This window comes from Scyliorhinus canicula, chromosome 31, assembly GCF_902713615.1.
Source record: "Scyliorhinus canicula chromosome 31, sScyCan1.1, whole genome shotgun sequence".
NCBI lineage: Eukaryota > Metazoa > Chordata > Chondrichthyes > Carcharhiniformes > Scyliorhinidae > Scyliorhinus > Scyliorhinus canicula.
Window position 1 is genome coordinate 11,778,883 of NC_052176.1, and position 19,702 is coordinate 11,798,584.

General features: G+C 46.5%; 5 protein-coding genes across 11 annotated transcripts in view; 2 read left to right on the top strand and 3 right to left on the bottom strand.

The window, feature by feature from the left end:
* Positions 1 to 10,778, top strand: part of LOC119958896 (late histone H2B.L4-like) — a 135,610-nt gene extending 124,832 nt beyond the window's left edge. For all 7 annotated transcript variants that reach the window (XM_038787416.1, XM_038787418.1, XM_038787415.1 and 4 more), the window contains one exon: positions 9,432 to 10,778. In XM_038787416.1, the coding sequence (XP_038643344.1) occupies positions 9,504 to 9,890 (387 nt within the window). In that variant the 5' untranslated portion in view covers positions 9,432 to 9,503 and the 3' untranslated portion in view covers positions 9,891 to 10,778. The remainder of the gene's footprint in view (positions 1 to 9,431) is intronic.
* A 697-nt stretch (positions 10,779 to 11,475) lies between these two features.
* On the top strand, positions 11,476 to 12,115 carry LOC119958891 (late histone H2A.2.2-like). Its single transcript, XM_038787405.1, has one exon. The coding sequence runs from the start codon at positions 11,491 to 11,493 to the stop codon at positions 11,920 to 11,922; it is 432 nt and encodes a 143-aa protein (XP_038643333.1). The 5' UTR covers positions 11,476 to 11,490; the 3' UTR covers positions 11,923 to 12,115.
* A 677-nt stretch (positions 12,116 to 12,792) lies between these two features.
* LOC119958894 (histone H3) lies at positions 12,793 to 13,395 on the bottom strand. Its single transcript, XM_038787408.1, has one exon. It carries the CDS (start codon positions 13,250 to 13,252, stop codon positions 12,842 to 12,844), a length of 411 nt encoding a protein of 136 aa, XP_038643336.1. The 5' UTR covers positions 13,253 to 13,395; the 3' UTR covers positions 12,793 to 12,841.
* A 1,071-nt stretch (positions 13,396 to 14,466) lies between these two features.
* Positions 14,467 to 14,833, bottom strand: LOC119958919 (histone H4). Its single transcript, XM_038787444.1, has one exon. It carries the CDS (start codon positions 14,801 to 14,803, stop codon positions 14,492 to 14,494), a length of 312 nt encoding a protein of 103 aa, XP_038643372.1. The 5' UTR covers positions 14,804 to 14,833; the 3' UTR covers positions 14,467 to 14,491.
* Positions 14,834 to 15,190: 357 nt separating this feature from the next.
* LOC119958876 (histone H1-like) lies at positions 15,191 to 16,307 on the bottom strand. Its single transcript, XM_038787390.1, has one exon. The coding sequence runs from the start codon at positions 16,287 to 16,289 to the stop codon at positions 15,624 to 15,626; it is 666 nt and encodes a 221-aa protein (XP_038643318.1). The 5' UTR covers positions 16,290 to 16,307; the 3' UTR covers positions 15,191 to 15,623.
* Positions 16,308 to 19,702: the final 3,395 nt, after the last annotated feature.

Sequence of the window (19,702 nt, forward strand, 5' to 3'; positions counted from 1 at the left end):
CTCACACTGTATCAGAGAGTGAGTAAATCCCACACTCACACACTGTATCAGAGTGAGTAAATCCCACACACACTGTACCAGAGAGTGAGTAAATCCCACATTCACACACTGTATCAGAGAGTGAGCAAATCCCACACTCAAATACTGTATCAGTGAGTGAGTAAATCCCACACTCACACACTGTATCAGAGAGTGAGTAAATCCCACACTCACACACTGTATCAGAGAGTGAGTAAATCCCACACTCACACTGTATCAGAGAGTGAGTAAATCCCACACTCACACACTGTATCAGAGAGTGAGTAAATCCCCACTCACACACTGTATCAGAGAGTGAGTAAATCCCACACTCACACACTGTATCAGAGAGTGAGTAAATCCCACACCACACTGTATCAGAGAGTGAGTAAATCCCACACTCACACTGTATCAGAGAGTGAGTAAATCCCACACTCACAACTGTATCAGAGAGTGAGTAAATCCCACACTCACACACTGTATCAGAGAGTGAGTAAATCCCACACTCACACACTGTATCAGAGAGTGAGTAAATCCCACACTCACACTGTATCAGAGAGTGAGTAAATCCCACACTCACACACTGTATCAGAGAGAGAGTAAATCCACACTCACACCTGTATCAGAGAGTGAGTAAATCCCACACTCACTCTGTATCAGAGAGTGAGTAAATCCCACACTCACTCTGTATCAGAGAGTGAGTAAATCCCACACTCACACACTGTATCAGAGAGAGAGTAAATCCCACACTCGCACTGTATCAGAGAGAGTAAATCCCACACTCACTCTGTATCAGAGAGTGAGTAAATCCCACACTCACTCTGTATCAGAGAGTGAGTAAATCCCACACTCACACTGTATCAGAGAGAGAATAAATCCCACACTCACTCTGTATCAGAGAGTGAGTAAATCCCACACTCACACACTGTATCAGAGAGAGAGTAAATCCCACACTCACACTGTATCAGAGAGAGAGTAAATCCCACACTCACACTGTATCAGAGAGAGTAAATCCCACACTCACTCTGTATCAGAGAGTGAGTAAATCCCACACTCACTCTGTATCAGAGAGTGAGTAAATCCCACACTCACTCTGTATCAGAGAGTGAGTAAATCCCACACTCACACTGTATCAGAGAGTGAGTAAATCCCACACACAACTGTGTCAGAGTGTGAGTATATCCCACACTCACACACTGTATTAGAGAGTGAGTAAATCCCACAGACACACACTGTATCAGAGAGTGAGTAAATCCCACACACACTGTATCAGAGAGTGAGTAAATCCCACACTCACACACTGTATCAGAGTGAGTAAATCCCACACTCTCACACTGTATCAGAGAGTGAGTAAATCCCACACTCACACACTGTATCAGAGAGTGAGTAAATCCCACACTCACACTGTATCAGAGAGTGAGTAAATCCCACACTCACACTGTATCAGAGAGTGAGTAAATCCCACACTCCCACACTGTATCAGAGAGAGAGTAAATCCCACACTCACACTGTATCAGAGAGAGTAAATCCCACACTCACATACTGTATCAGAGAGTGAGTAAATCCCACACTCACATACTGTATCAGAGAGTGAGTAAATCCCACACTCTCACTGTATCAGAGAGTGAGTAAATCCCACACTCACACACTATATCAGAGAGTGAGTAAATCCCACACTCACACTGTATCAGAGAGTGAGTAAATCCCACACTCACACACTATATCAGAGAGTGAGTAAATCCCACACTCTCACACTGTATCAGAGAGTGAGTATAATCCCACACTCACACACTGTATCTAGAGAGTGAGTAAGTCCCACAGATCACACTGTATCAGAGAGTGAGTAAATCCACACTCACACTGTATCAGAGAGTGAGTAAATCCCACACTACACACTGTATCAGAGAGTGAGTAAATCCCACACTCTCACACTGTATCAGAGAGTGAGTAAATCCCACACTCTCACACTGTATCAGAGAGTGAGTAAATCCCACACTCACACACTGTATCAGAGAGTGAGTAAATCCCACACTCACACACTGTATCAGAGAGTGAGTAAATCCCACACTTCACACACTGTATCAGAGAGTGAGTAAATCCCACACTGTATCAGAGAGTGAGTAAATCCACACTCTCACACTGTATCAGAGAGTGAGTAAATCCCACACTCACATACTGTATCAGAGAGTGAGTAAATCCCACACTCACACACTGTATCAGAGAGTGAGTAAATCCCACACTCACACTGTATCAGAGAGTGAGTAAATCCCACACTCACACACTGTATCAGAGAGTGAGTAAATCCCACACTCACACTGTATCAGAGAGTGAGTAAATCCCACACTCACACACTGTATCAGAGAGTGAGTAAATCCCACACTCACACTGTATCAGAGAGTGAGTAAATCCCACACTCACACACTGTATCAGAGAGTGAGTAAATCCCACACTCACACTGTATCAGAGAGTGAGTAAATCCCACACTCACACACTGTATCAGAGAGTGAGTAAATCCCACACTCACACTGTATCAGAGAGTGAGTAAATCCCACACTCACACACTGTATCAGAGAGTGAGTAAATCCCACACTCACACTGTATCAGAGAGTGAGTAAATCCCACACTCACACTGTATCAGAGAGTGAGTAAATCCCACACTCCACACTGTATCAGAGAGTGAGTAAATCCCACACTCACACTGTATCAGAGAGTGAGTAAATCCCACACTCTCACACTGTATCAGAGAGTGAGTAAATCCCACACTCACACTGTATCAGAGAGTGAGTAAATCCCACACTCACACACTGTATCAGAGAGTGAGTAAATCCCACACTCACACACTGTATCAGAGAGTGAGTAAATCCCACCCACACACTGTATCAGAGAGTGAGTAAATCCCACACTCACACACTGTATCAGAGAGTGAGTAAATCCCACACTCACACTGTATCAGAGAGTGAGTAAATCCCACACTCACACACTGTATCAGAGAGTGAGTAAATCCCACACTCACACACTGTATCAGAGAGTGAGTAAATCCCACACTCACACACTGTATCAGAGAGTGAGTAAATCCCACACTCACACACTGTATCAGAGAGTGAGTAAATCCCACACTCACACACTGTATCAGAGAGTGAGTAAATCCCACACTCACACACTGTATCAGAGAGTGAGTAAATCCCACACTCACACTGTATCAGAGAGTGAGTAAATCCCACACTCACACACTGTATCAGAGTGATTAAATCCCACACTCTCACACTGTATCAGAGAGTGAGTAAATCCCACACTCTCACACTGTATCAGAGAGTGAGTATATCCCACACTCACACACTGTATTAGAGAGTGAGTAAGTCCCACAGACACACACTGTATCAGAGTGAGTAAATCCCACACACACTGTATCAAAAAGTGAGTAAATCCCACACTCACACACTGTATCAGAGTGATTAAATCCCACACTCTCACACTGTATCAGAGAGTGAGTAAATCCCACACTCTCACACTGTATCAGAGTGAGTAAATCCCACACTCTCACACTGTATCAGAGAGTGAGTAAATCCCACACTCACACACTGTATCAGAGTGAGTAAATCCCACACACACTGTACCAGAGAGTGAGTAAATCCCACATTCACACACTGTATCAGAGAGTGAGCAAATCCCACACTGTATCAGAGAGTGAGTAAATCCCACACTCTCACACTGTATCAGAGAGAGAGTAAATCCCACACTCACTCTGTATCAGAGAGTGAGTAAATCCCACACTCACACACTGTATCAGAAAGAGTAAATCCCACACTCACACTGTATCAGAGAGAGTAAATCCCACACTCACTCTGTATCAGAGAGTGAGTAAATCCCACACTCACTCTGTATCAGAGAGTGAGTAAATCCCACACTCACACACTGTATCAGAGTGAGTAAATCCCACACTCTCACACTGTATCAGAGAGTGAGTAAATCCCACACTCACACACTGTATCAGAGTGAGTAAATCCCACACACACTGTACCAGAGAGTGAGTAAATCCCACATTCACACACTGTATCAGAGAGTGAGCAAATCCCACACTCAAATACTGTATCAGTGAGTGAGTAAATCCCACACTCACACACTGTATCAGAGAGTGAGTAAATCCCACACTCACACACTGTATCAGAGTGAGTAAATCCCACACTCTCACACTGTATCAGAGAGTGAGTAAATCCCACACTCACACACTGTATCAGAGTGAGTAAATCCCACACACACTGTACCAGAGAGTGAGTAAATCCCCCATTCACACACTGTATCAGAGAGTGAGCAAATCCCACACTGTATCAGAGAGTGAGTAAATCCCACACTCTCACACTGTATCAGAGAGTGAGTAAATCCCACACTCACACTGTATCAGAGAGTGAGTAAATCCCACACTCACACACTGTATCAGAGAGTGAGTAAATCCCACACTCACACTGTTTCAGAGAGAGAGTAAATCCCACACTCGCTCTGTATCAGAGAGTGAGTAAATCCCACACTCACACACTGTATCAGAGAGAGAGTAAATCCCACACTCACACTGTATCAGAGAGAGTAAATCCCACACTCACTCTGTATCAGAGAGTGAGTAAATCCCACACTCACTCTGTATCAGAGAGTGAGTAAATCCCACACTCACACACTGTATCAGAGAGAGAGTAAATCCCACACTCGCACTGTATCAGAGAGTGAGTAAATCCCACACTCACACTGTATCAGAGAGTGAGTAAATCCCACACTCACACACTGTATCAGAGAGTGAGTAAATCCCACACTCACACTGTATCAGAGAGTGAGTAAAATCCCACACTCACACTGTATCAGAGAGTGAGTAAATCCCACACTCACACACTGTATCAGAGAGTGAGTAAATCCCACACTCCACACTGTATCAGAGAGTGAGTAAATCCCACACTCACACTGTATCAGAGAGTGAGTAAATCCCACACTCACACTGTATCAGAGAGTGAGTAAATCCCACACTCACACTGTATCAGAGAGTGAGTAAATCCCACACTCACACTGTATCAGAGAGTGAGTAAATCCCACACTCACACTGTATCAGAGAGTGAGTAAATCCCACACACACTGTATCAGAGAGTGAGTAAATCCCACACTCACACACTGTATCAGAGAGTGAGTAATCCCACACACACTGTATCAGAGAGTGAGTAAATCCCACACCACACTGTATCAGAGAGTGAGTAAATCCCACACTCACACACTGTATCAGAGAGTGAGTAAATCCCACACTCTCACACTGTATCAGAGAGTGAGTAAATCCCACACTCACACACTGTATCAGAGAGTGAGTAAATCCCCACCTCACACTGTATCAGAGAGTGAGTAAATCCCACACTCACACTGTATCAGAGAGTGAGTAAATCCCACACTCCACACTGTATCAGAGAGTGAGTAAATCCCACACTCACACACTGTATCAGAGAGTGAGTAAATCCCACACTCACACTGTATCAGAGAGTGAGTAAATCCCACACTCACACACTGTATCAGAGAGTGAGTAAATCCCACACTCACACACTGTATCAGAGAGTGAGTAAATCCCACACTCACACTGTATCAGAGAGTGAGTAAATCCCACACTCACACACTGTATCAGAGAGTGAGTAAATCCCACATCACACACTGTATCAGAGAGTGAGTAAATCCCACACTCACACACTGTATCAGAGAGTGAGTAAATCCCACACTCACACACTGTATTAGAGAGTGAGTAAGTCCCACAGACACACACTGTATCAGAGTGAGTAAATCCCACACTGTATCAGAGAGTGAGTAAATCCCACACACACTGTATCAAAGAGTGAGTAAATCCCACACTCTCACACTGTATCAGAGTGAGTAAATCCCACACTCTCACACTGTATCAGAGAGTGAGTAAATCCCACACTCACACACTGTATCAGAGTGAGTAAATCCCACACACACTGTACCAGAGAGTGAGTAAATCCCACATTCACACACTGTATCAGAGAGTGAGCAAATCCCACACTGTATCAGAGAGTGAGTAAATCCCACACTCTCACACTGTATCAGAGAGAGAGTAAATCCCACACTCACTCTGTATCAGAGAGTGAGTAAATCCCACACTCACACACTGTATCAGAAAGAGTAAATCCCACACTCACACTGTATCAGAGAGAGTAAATCCCACACTCACTCTGTATCAGAGAGTGAGTAAATCCCACACTCACACTGTATCAGAGAGTGAGTAAATCCCACACTCACACACTGTATCAGAGAGTGAGTAAATCCCACACTCACACTGTATCAGAGAGTGAGTAAATCCCACACTCACACACTGTATCAGAGAGTGAGTAAATCCCACACTCACACACTGTATCAGAGAGTGAGTAAATCCCACACTCACACTGTATCAGAGAGTGAGTAAATCCCACACTCACACTGTATCAGAGAGTGAGTAAATCCCACACTCACACACTGTATCAGAGAGTGAGTAAATCCCACACTCACACACTGTATCAGAGAGGAGTAAATCCCACACTCACACTGTATCAGAGAGTGAGTAAATCCCACACTCACACACTGTATCAGAGAGTGAGTAAATCCCACACTCACACACTGTATCAGAGAGTGAGTAAATCCCACACTCCACACTGTATCAGAGAGTGAGTAAATCCCACACACACACTGTATCAGAGAGTGAGTAAATCCCACACTCACACACTGTATAGAGAGTGAGTAATCCCACACTCACACACTGTATCAGAGAGTGAGTAAATCCCACACTCACACACTGTATCAGAGAGTGAGTAAATCCCACACTCACACACTGTATCAGAGAGTGAGTAAATCCCACACTCACACACTGTATCAGAGAGTGAGTAAATCCCACACTCACACACTGTATCAGAGAGTGAGTAAATCCCACACTCACACACTGTATCAGAGAGTGAGTAAATCCCACACTCCACACTGTATCAGAGAGTGAGTAAATCCCACACTCCACACTGTATCAGAGAGTGAGTAAATCCCACACTCACACACTGTATCAGAGAGTGAGTAAATCCCACACTCACACACTGTATCAGAGAGTGAGTAAATCCCACATCAACACTGTATCAGAGAGTGAGTAAATCCCACACTCACACACTGTATCAGAGAGTGAGTAAATCCCACACTCACACACTGTATCAGAGAGTGAGTAAATCCCACACTCACACACTGTATCAGAGAGTGAGTAAATCCCACACCACACTGTATCAGAGAGTGAGTAAATCAAACACTGTATCAGAGAGTGAGTAAATCCCACACTCACACACTGTATCAGAGAGTGAGTAAATCCCACACTCACACTGTATCAGAGAGTGAGTAAATCCCACACTCACACACTGTATCAGAGAGTGAGTAAATCCCACACTCACACACTGTATCAGAGAGTGAGTAAATCCCACACTCACACACTGTATCAGAGAGTGAGTAAATCCCACACTCACACACTGTATCAGAGAGTGAGTAAATCCCACACTCACACACTGTATCAGAGAGTGAGTAAATCCCACACTCACACTGTATCAGAGAGTGAGTAAATCCCACACTCCACACTGTATCAGAGAGTGAGTAAATCCCACACTCACACACTGTATCAGAGAGTGAGTAAATCCCACACCACACACTGTATCAGAGAGTGAGTAAATCCCACACTCACACTGTATCAGAGAGTGAGTAAATCCCACACTCACACTGTATCAGAGAGTGAGTAAATCCCACACTCACACACTGTATCAGAGAGTGAGTAAATCCCACACTCACCCACTGTATCAGAGAGTGAGTAAATCCCACACTCACACACTGTATCAGAGAGTGAGTAAATCCCACACTCACACACTGTATCAGAGAGTGAGTAAATCCCACACTACACACTGTATCAGAGAGTGAGTAAATCCCACACTCACACACTGTATCAGAGAGTGAGTAAATCCCACACTCACACTGTATCAGAGAGTGAGTAAATCCACACTCACACACTGTATCAGAGAGTGAGTAAATCCCACACTCACACTGTATCAGAGAGTGAGTAAATCCCACACTCACACACTGTATCAGAGAGTGAGTAAATCCCACACTCACACTGTATCAGAGAGTGAGTAAATCCCACACTCACACACTGTATCAGAGAGTGAGTAAATCCCACACTTACACACTGTATCAGAGAGTGAGTAAATCCCACACTCACACACTGTATCAGAGAGTGAGTAAATCCCACACTCACACTGTATCAGAGAGTGAGTAAATCCCACACTCACACACTGTATCAGAGAGTGAGTAAATCCCACACTCACACACTGTATCAGAGAGTGAGTAAATCCCACACTCACACACTGTATCAGAGAGTGAGTAATCCCACACTCACACACTGTATCAGAGAGTGAGTAAATCCCACACTCACACTGTATCAGAGAGTGAGTAAATCCCACACTCACACACTGTATCAGAGAGTGAGTAAATCCCACACTCACACACTGTATCAGAGAGTGAGTAAATCCCACACTCACACACTGTATCAGAGAGTGAGTAAATCCCACACTCACACACTGTATCAGAGAGTGAGTAAATCCCACACTCACACACTGTATCAGAGAGTGAGTAAATCCCACACTCACACACTGTATCAGAGAGTGAGTAAATCCCACACTCACACACTGTATCAGAGAGTGAGTAAATCCCACACTCACACACTGTATCAGAGAGTGAGTAAATCCCACACTCACACACTGTATCAGAGAGTGAGTAAATCCCACACACACACTGTATCAGAGAGGGAGTAAATCCCACACTCACACTGTATCGGAGAATGAGTAAATCCCACACTCTGAGACTGTATCAGAGAGTGACATGGAGATGCCGGCGTTAGACACGGGTGAGCACAGTATGAAATTTTACACCACCAGCTTAAAGTCCAACAGGTTTGTTTCAAACGCGAGCTTTCGGCGCACTGCTCCTTCCTCAGGTGAATGGAGAGGTATGTGAATTATCCCTCACATACCTCTCCATTCACCTGAGGAAGGAGCAGTGCTCCGAAAGATCGTGTTTGAAACAAACCTGTTGGACTTTAACCTGGTGTTGTAAGACTTCTTACTGTGTATCAGAGAGTGAGTAAATCCCAGTCACACACTTTATACAGTGTGTGAGTGTGGGATTTACTAACTCTGATACAGAGAGTGAGTACTGGAGACATTCTTTCTGAAATGTATTTCCTTTTTGTCGTATCGGATGATTCTGATTGGTGGAAAATCTTAAATCTGATTGGTCTGTTCAGATCTCCAATCAAATAAACAGAACATAACTGGCTGTCCTCATTTTCACAATGTCCAATCACAATCATTCCTTTCCCCATTCCTCATTAGCATAGATGTGAGGCTCTGTCTATTTAATCAGCGCTCGGAAGGGGTTTGCTTTATTTCTGGGTGAAACTGAAGATGGCTGACGAGAAGAAACCAACATCGAAACCAGCTGCCAAGAAGGGAGCCAAGAAAGTCATTAAGAAACCGGCAGTAAAGGGCGGCAAGAAGCGGCGAAGGTCGAGGAAGGAGAGTTACTCCATCTACATCTACAAAGTGATGAAGCAGGTTCACCCCGACACCGGCATCTCCTCCAAGGCCATGAGCATCATGAACTCGTTCGTCAGCGATATTTTCGAGCGTATCGCGGGTGAGGCTTCCCGCCTGGCCCATTACAACAAGCGCAGCACCATCAGCTCCCGGGAGATCCAGACCGCCGTGCGCCTGCTGCTGCCCGGGGAACTGGCCAAGCACGCCGTGTCGGAAGGGACAAAGGCGGTCACCAAGTACACCAGCTCCAAGTAAAACTGCACAATGGACTGAAAACCACCCCAAACACAACGGCTCTTTTAAGAGCCACCCACAATCTCTGTGAAAAAGCTGCACCATCTTTTCCCGCATTGACTTCATGAGAAATCTCTTTGTGGAGGATAGAGATTTGTCCCGTTCCAGAATGTTGTGAATGTGGCTTCATACCCGCCCGTCACAGACAGTTTCACACAGAAGAGACACTCAAACTGAATTGAGAGCGGATTTTAAACCCAGTCTGGTATTTGTGACGGACAATGAGGAGAAACACAATTTCAGGAGGGAATTATTTAAATTTAATGATAAATATATTCAGAGTTTAACAACAGGTGAGTTGAATTCATGAGGAGATTATTATTTTTTTTCTCTCGGGTGACCTGGTTCCCGCTCCCGGAACAGAGTAAAGGCGGGAATGAAGAGGTTATTTTCGGGCTGATGTGTTTATTCCGCAGTTTCCCAGGGGACGGAATCAGCGAGATTTGAGCACACACAGGACCTGTGTCCATTGCAGCGCTTTAAGATCTGCCTCTCCCCGGCCCTCCCTATTCTCCGGACACAAAGCTGCCTGTTCCACCGGCGGGATAGAGTCGGGGATTCTCTCCACACTTCCCAGTGTAACATTCCCGGCCGCTTTCAGGAGAGAGGCTCAGAAATCAGCCCTTTCTCTCTGTCCCTGTGTAGCCTGTGTGAAGGAGTTGGTTGGTAATCTCTATGTTTCTGCTTTTGCAGTGAGCTGAGATTTGCTCCGTTTTAAATTGCTGAACGGGGTCTTATTACCGCCGGTTACAGATAAGAGACTGACAAATTCAAACTGTTCCTAAAATAGAGCCAGGATTCTGGGAGGGAAAATCCAATAAACAGATCACAAAGTGTGAGATTCAAATAGTTTCCTGAACATTGAGCCGTTCCGTTATTTGGGATTTTCCTGCACTGAAATTGGCGGGAGTTTGGAATTTGAAAATGTCAGCCAATCAAACCCTGTAACTCCTCTCCAGCTCTCCGATTGGTTCAGGCAGAACTCACTCCGCCGCCTTGGCTTTGTGCTGAAAGCTGTTATTATTCTGTTATTTTCACAGCCCCCAAATCACCTCATCAGCTGCTGTTTTTAGCTGGAACGGAGCCTTCTCTCAATTCCTGAAATGTTCATTAACCCATCATTTTATTCCCAGTAATTCTCTGCTGGGTAACAGTCGGGAATGGGATTATCCCAGAGCGGAATAAGGACAGTCTGAGGACTCGATCCCACTCCCTGTTTTCAGTGAAGGACACTCGGTCCTGACTGAAGTCTAAACGGAGCGTTTTCCTTCCGGGAATGCTGTGAACAGGGATTGATTCCCGCCCGGGACAGTTAGAAAGCGGGAGGAGAATGAACCACATTTAAACTAAATGTTAAACCCGCGCCTGTGATTGGTGACGGGAAGCGCTGAATCAAACCGAATAAATAGAAGGGATTTGAAATCTCTGACCAAGGACGACATTTATTTGAATTCGCTCCTTTCCCACAATGAAATTGGCGGCTTTTTGAAATGGACAAATTCTCAGCTTCTGCCGGTAGTTGTGGGTAAAACCCGCCCCCTTCAGTTTATAAGAACAGTAAATGCTGGAGAAATTGTTCATTCTGTGTGAAAGTGTTTGTGAGATTGTGACAATGTCTGGAAGAGGAAAGACCGGCGGTAAAGCTCGGGCCAAGGCCAAGTCTCGCTCCTCCCGGGCTGGACTGCAGTTCCCGGTGGGCCGTGTTCACAGGCACCTGAGAAAGGGTAACTATGCCCAGCGTGTGGGTGCCGGAGCCCCGGTCTATCTGGCTGCTGTGCTCGAGTATCTGACCGCTGAAATCCTCGAGCTGGCCGGGAACGCGGCCCGGGACAACAAGAAGAGCCGCATCATCCCCAGGCACCTGCAGCTGGCCGTCCGCAACGACGAGGAGCTCAACAAGCTGCTGGGAGGGGTGACCATCGCTCAGGGCGGGGTGCTGCCTAACATCCAGGCCGTGCTGCTGCCCAAGAAAAGCAACGCCACCAAGAAGTGAAGCGACCATTCTTTAATCTAATAACCCAAAGGCTCTTTTCAGAGCCACTCACTTTATCTGAAAAAGGCCTAACTATTGTCTGACCGTCAGAGATTCTGCTCTGTTGCTTAATGTGCAAATGTTTTACGCTTTACGACATCAATCCTTGGAGCATTCTGTGCGCGACATTATTAATATATTCTGTATATATGATACATTTTAATTGACGGTGTTTATTGCGGATAAAAGTATGTGAAGAGAAATGATCTTAGTTTCAATAATATTGCTTATATAAGGAAGTGTGCGATATGTAATCTCTCCGGAAGTTTCTGCTCGACTATTTAATGTGTAGATGTTTCTGCAATAAGTTAATATTTGTGACTCGTTTCTCACTCGGAGCCTCATATTAATATCAATTCTGCTTCAGAGATAAGGAGACGAGAGAAACTCCATTTCAATGGAGCGTAAATTGTAATTTTGAGAGGCTTCAGCATTGGAACCAGTAACAGGAGGTCGCAGCATTTATTTGTCGATTTAGCGACTCTGAACCAGGACCGGGAGGCTTTTTCAGAGCCACCCATTCTCTGCGGGCTGGTTTAGCACAAGGCTAAAGCAGTCCAAGGCAGGCCAGGAGCACGGTTCAATTCCCGTTCCAGCCTCCCTGAACATGCGCCGCAATGTGGCGACTAGGGACTTTTCACGGTAACTTCATTTGAAGCCTACTCGTGACAATAAGCCATTTTCATTTCATAAAAGGGTGACTCGTGGCCCATCCGATTAATTCTGGTGCATGTGAGAATTTCACTCAAGCTTCCGAAAGCCGATGCTTATATTCGAAATCACACGTCAACTGAGAGGAATTGGGTGGAGAAGCTCCCTTCCTGACAGACGTGGTGGCTCCTAAAAGAGCCTTTGTTGTTATTATTGGTGAAGCCGGGTTTTAGGCGCGTTCCCCGCGGATGCGGCGGGCCAGCTGGATGTCTTTGGGCATGATGGTGACTCGCTTGGCGTGGATGGCGCACAGGTTGGTGTCCTCAAAGAGCCCCACCAGGTAAGCCTCGCTGGCCTCCTGCAGGGCCATGACGGCGGAGCTCTGGAAGCGCAGGTCTGTCTTGAAGTCCTGAGCGATCTCTCGCACCAGGCGCTGGAAGGGCAGTTTGCGGATCAGCAGCTCGGTGGATTTCTGGTAGCGGCGGATCTCCCTCAGAGCCACAGTGCCGGGTCTGTAGCGATGAGGCTTCTTCACTCCGCCCGTGGCTGGAGCGCTCTTGCGGGCCGCTTTGGTAGCCAGCTGTTTGCGAGGAGCTTTGCCTCCAGTCGATTTGCGCGCTGTCTGCTTGGTCCTGGCCATGATGTGAAACTGGGTGAAAGGCAGAGGCTGAGAATGCTGGCGCCGCTCTCTCACTGCCTATTTAAGGCATTATAGTGACCGCCCTCTTCTCCTCATTGGATGCAGCCCGATCCCGTGGACAAGTTTGAAAAGAGCGATGGGCGGCAAGGATATCAGGGCCCTGATTGGTGGACCTGCAACTGACAAACCATCAAATTCAAAAAGCCCGCCAATTTCACAGGGACAGGGAACGGGTATTTGGGAAAACCGAAATAATTTGAAAATAGAACAGTACAGCACAGAACAGTAATGGACCACCATGCTACCCTGCTACCCCGTGGGTCTCACGGTAGCATGGTGGTTAGCATCAATGCTTCATAGCTCCAGGGTCCCAGGTTCGATTCCCGGCTGGGTCACTGTCTGTGTGGAGTCTGCACGTTCTCCCCGTGTGTGCGTGGGTTTCCTCCGGTTGCTCCGGTTTCCTCCCACAGTCCAAAGATGTGCGGGTTAGGTGGATTGGCCATGCTAAATTGCCCGTAGTGTAAGGTTAATGGGGGGATTGTTGGGTTATGGGTTACGTGTGTTTAAGTAGGGTGATCATTGTTCGGCACAACATCGAGGGCCGAAGGGCCTGTGCTGTACTGTTCTATCTATGCCCCAAATTGAACCTCAAGTTGTGAATATCAAAAGCTTATCAACGATTCCTGCTCCCAGATTCGACCCACTGCCTGAACACCCGGATTACAACAGACTGGGGATAAAGCTCCTATTGAGGGGCGGAATTCTGTATCCTTTTAATCCGATCAGTGATATCGGTTATTTCATTGCAAAACGTAAGCTATTAAAAGGAACGCTGACTGACTCGTTTAGCGACTGCTCTTGGGGAGATGGACGGAGGAGGTGTTTACAGATCAGTTATGCAAACAGTGTCTCTGGACAATGATATGTAGATGCCGGCGTTGGACTGGGGTGAGCACAGTAAGAATTTTGATTCACCTGAGCAAGGAGCAGTGCTCCGAAAGCTCGTGTTTGAAACAAACCTGTTGGACTTGAACCTGGTGTTGGAAGACTTATCTGATCAATGTCAGTGTTCATTATGCGTGGTTACAGGTTTGACGCTACCCGTCTCATCAGTTATGCCTCGCCAAACCATCGAGCATGCGTTATTCTGCTGTCATTCTAAGGTCAGTGCTCTCCATGTGAGGGATTGGGCGGCTCTTAAAAGAGCCTTTGGGTTTTGTCAAATTGTTAAATGGATGTTCAACCGCCGAATCCATAGAGAGTGCGGCCCTGGCGTTTGAGAGCGTAAACCACATCCATGGCGGTGACCGTCTTGCGCTTGGCGTGTTCAGTGTAGGTGACGGCGTCCCTGATCACATTCTCCAGGAAAACCTTCAGCACCCCGCGAGTCTCCTCATAGATCAAACCCGAGATGCGCTTGACCCCGCCACGGCGAGCCAGGCGGCGGATTGCTGGTTTGGTGATGCCCTGGATGTTATCACGAAGCACTTTGCGGTGCCGCTTTGCTCCGCCTTTGCCCAGTCCTTTGCCTCCTTTCCCTCTGCCAGACATGATGCTTCTTCAGCCAAATCGCTGCTGAATGAGAGACGAGCTGCTGCACTTTCCTTTATTATACAGCCCGCCCCGACCTGGCTGAGAAAGGGAGAGAGGCGGGGAGCAGACTGAGTGACAGACAGAGCAGTGAAATGTCTTTGACCATCCAGCTCCGCCTCCTGCCTGCTCCAACCCACATTGTTGAATTCTCCACAATGGAAGTGAATACAACACTCGGCACAAAGTTTACAGATTGGAGCCTCGTATTCAACTGGGTCAGAAACCAGCAGCTTTTCAATGCTGAGCTGGTACAATTAACATTTAGTCATATTCCCGCCGAAATCCAGTCCTTTCAGAGCCAGTCAGCCCGTCTGCTCCCACTTCAATCCCAGTTTCTGCTCCATCCCCACACACCTCCCCTCCCAGACGGTTGGACAATTTCCTAAAACCTCACTCCAGCTGAACGAGACAAACTCATGTGTTGGGCTTTGAGTTGTGAGGCGGGCTTTCTCCGCCCGGGTTCCTGTCTCACACACTCTCCCCCTGAATCTGTGAAAAGGAAACGAGCAGAAACTGAGAGAGCAGCCGGACATATCCCCAGTTGCAATGGGGCCCGGACATCCCTGTGTTTTATTACAGAGTGAGGGAGATGCTGGGTACAGCGCATGTCAGTGAGACACCGGCAACCTTCCATTTCATATCAATCATTTCTATCTGAAATCTGCTCCCAGCGCCGGCACAGGGATCAATTGAAGGGGGATCAGCTCTTTCCTGAGAGATGTGGGCGGCTCTGAGAAGAGCCTTTGGGTTCAGAGGTTTACAATTTGCTCGCGTTCTTTCACTTCTTTCCTGGCGCTGCTTTCTTAGCCTTTGCTGCTTTCACTTTGGGCTTGGCCTTCCATTGATTCACTTTTGTTAAAGGCTTTCCGCCCCTGACCTTCTTCCCAGGAGACTTTTTCTTCAGCGCTGCTTTCTTCACCGCCTTTTTTGCAGCTGCCGCCTTCTTGCTGCTTGTTTTCCTGACTGTAGATTTCTTCACTGGAGTTTTCTTGGCTGCGGATTTCTTGGCTGGAGATTTTTGAGCTGCTGTTTTCTTTGTTCTCACCTTCTTGGCCGCTGTTTTCTTCACTAAAGATTTCTTGGCTGTTGGTTTCTTCACCTTTCCCATTTTCCCCTGGCTTTCCTTCTTGGGGATTTTGAAGGATCCGGAGGCGCCCTGTCCCTTTGTCTGCACCAGGGAGCCTTTGTCCACCTTCCTCTTGATAGTTAACCTGATCTGGGAGCCGCGCTTGGCCACATCCACTCCGCTGCCAGACAAAGCTTTCTTTATGGCGAACAGGGACATCCCGTTGCGATCGCTGCAACCCGCCACAAGCTGGAGGATCTGCTCGCCTAACTTGGGAGCGGCTGCCTTAGATCGGGGAGCCGCCTTCTTCTTCCTGGGAGATTTGACTGGAGCAGGAGCGGATGGAGGAGCCGTTTGGGCGGCTGCAGTTTCAGTCATATCCGAGACTGTGTAGAAAATGTGTGACAGTCAGAACTGAATCAGGAATGAAACCAGTGGTGGCGACACAGAGCAACTTAAAGGCAGAGAGCGGACGGAGCAGAGAGCTGCTGTCAGCTGCCGGTTCCTCCAGCCTCTCTGTGTTTCTCTCCCCTCACAAACTCTCCAATTCCACTCAAATTCCCATTCTCCACAGATCCAGGCTGCATCCATCATGTCTCCCACACTCCAATGTTTGCTGTTGAAAAGCTTTCACTCGAATTGAGGTCTCCATTTTCCATTTAACCCCGTTTTACTGCTGCACTGATCTCGCTCTCACACGCGATAGCTGACATGTTCTCTACTTTTCCACTCAAATCTTCAATTTAACAAAACTATTATCCTGAAATCAAACTTTGGGGCTGAGCACGACATTAAGGGGATCCTTTGATTGAAAAATCATTTCATTTTCCATAAGAGAGACTGGGAGATCTCCTGATCAGAACAGACACACAAACACAGTTCCATTAGTCAGACCCATCCGCCCCTTCATACACTCTCTCTCACACAATATTCACATCTACACATTCACACATCAAATGAAAGCTCCCAGGATGGAATGTCTCCTCCTTTCCGCCTTTGCTCCGGATTCCAGGGGGTTAGTTCCAGTTTTCACCTCAGTAACTGTTAAACACACTGAGGCCCGGAGCCCGCAGATTGTCTTTTAATTCATTCATGGAATGTGGGCGTCGCTGGCAGGATCAGCATTTATTGTCCATCCCTAATTGCCCTTGAGGAGGTGGCGCTGAGCTGCCTTCTTGAACCGCTGCAGTCCACTCACTGATAATGGAGTTTGTGACAGTGACAGACAATTTCTGACCAGACTTCCATTTCCAATGGTGGTAAAATGATAGAGGGAATTTTCATACAGTGACTCAGACACTGGTGACTGCAGAACTAATGTCCAACACTGACAGATACAGAATTAAACTAACCATCACAGTCAGTGCCACAGAATGGCAATCCCAAAAATCACATAATATTCCAGGTGTGGCCTCACCAAGGCCCTGGATAATTACAACAAAACATCCCTGCTCCTGTACTCATAACCTCTCGCAATGAAGGCCAACATACCATCCGCTTGCTGTACCTGCATGCTAACCTTCAGTGACTGGTGTACGAGGACACCCAGCTCTTGTTCCACATTCCCCTCTCCTAATTTATAGCCAATCAGATAATCGTCTGCTACCTCGTTTTTGCTGCCACAGTAGGTGACTTCGTATGTATCCATATTATACTGCATCTGCCATTCATTTCCCCACTCACTCAACTTGTCCAAATCACTCTGAAGGATCTCTGCATCCTCCTCACAGCTCAGCCTCCCACCAAACATGGTGCCATCTGCAAATATGGAGATGTTACATTTTTTCCTTCCTCAAAATCATATATTGTGATCAGCTGGAGTCTGAGCACCGATCCCTGCGGTGCCCCATCACTCACTGCCTGCCAATTTGAAAAATAGGCATCAAGTCCGACTCTTATTTGTGTTTTCATTTGTGAAGACAGAACCAAAGTAGGTATTTAGCTGTTCAGCCATTTCTTTATCGTCTATTACACATTCTCCTGTTTCTGACTGAAAAGGATCTACTTTTGTCTTCACCAATATTTTTATCTTCTGGGCAGCACGGTAGCACAAGTGGCTAGCATTGTGGCTTCACAGCGCCAGGGTCCCAGGTTCAATTCCCTACTGAGTCACTGTACGGCGTCTACACATTCTCCCTGTGCCTGCGTGGGTTTCCTCTGGGTGCTCTAGTTTCCTCCCACAGTCCAAACACGTGCAGGTTAAGTGGATTGGCCATGACAAATAGCCCTTTGTGACCAAAAATGTTAGGTGGAGTTATTGGGTTACGGGGATAGGGTGGAAGTGAGGGTTTCAGTGGGTCGCTGCAGACTCAATGGCTTCCTTCTGCACTGTATGTTCTATGGCCCTATAGATAATATTACAGTCTGTTATATTCCCTGCAACGTTACTCTCGTACTATATTTTCCCCTTCTTAATCAATCCCTTGGGCCTTCTTTGCTGAATTCTAAACTTCTCCCAATCCTCAGACCTGTTGGTTTTCCCGGTCACTTTGTGTGCTCCTTCCTTGGATCAATTATTCTCTCCAATTTACCTTGCAAACCTTGGATTGGCCCCCTTTCCCATTCTACTTTCTCTGTCAAAGCTGATTCATTCAGACTAGAAACATTAGCTCCCTTCTCTCTCCACAGATGCTGTCAGACCTGCTGTGATCGTCCAGCATTTTCTGGTTTTGTTTCAGATTCCAGCACCCGCAGTAATTTGCTGTTATCTTTGTGAGTGTGTTGATTTGTTCAGAAAATAAATTAAAGGTGAGAGAGATGCTGTGGTACACACAGTAAGTCCAGGAGCTGAAAATGATTCATAGACTGGGTATTGTGTTTAGAAACCCTGGGAATGTTACTGACCCCCTTCCTTGAATCCCAAGGCTGTGAGACACTCAGGAAGGTATGAGGAGATGACACTTGTCCCTGACAGTAATTGATGTGAGGAGAACTGAAATAATTTCAGAGTTGGAAATAAGCCAAAATTGAACAATTGAACAGTCAGTAACCGCACAACAATTCATCTCCACTTACCTTTGAGAATTTATGAACTCAAAATAGTGTGCATTTCAAACAAGAATAATTGATTTAATAGACCTCAAAATTTACAGGACAGTTTTAGGAGAGATTCAGAACAGAACAATTAAACTCTGACAGTCAGGGTGATAAGGATTCAGTCTGATTAGCAGCAGAATCCAACCCGGGCAGTCACATGTGAACTCGCTGATTATGCAGCCAATTGGATGGCCGAGTAAATCCCTTCCCACACACGGAGCAGGGGAATGGCCTCTCTCCAGAGTGTGAGTGTGTTGGTGTTGCCCAAGATAATTGCTCCTTTTAAAGCTCTTCTCACAGTCAGGACATTGGAAAGGTCTCTGATCACTGTGAACTAGTTAGTGTTGCTGCAGATGGAATAACCAAGGAAATGCTTTCCCACACACGGAGTAGGGGAATGGCCTCTCCCCAGTGTGAGGTTCTTGGTGTAGCAGCAGCTGCTTTATGCGTTTAAAGATTTTCTCACACTCAGGACATTGAAATGGTCTCTGGTCAGTATGAACAAGTTGCTGTTCAGTTAGCTGACATGACTGAGTGAATCCCTTCCACACACAGAGCAGGTGAATGGTCTCTCCCCAGTGTGAACTCGCTGGTGTGTGAATAGGTTGGATGTGGTTTTGAAACCCCCTCTGACACACAGAGCAGGTGAAAGGCCCCTCCCCAGTGTGAACTCACTAGTGTGTGTACAGATTCGATGTCGTGGTGAATCCTTTCTGACACACGGAACAGGTGTAAGGTCGTTCCAGAGTGTGACT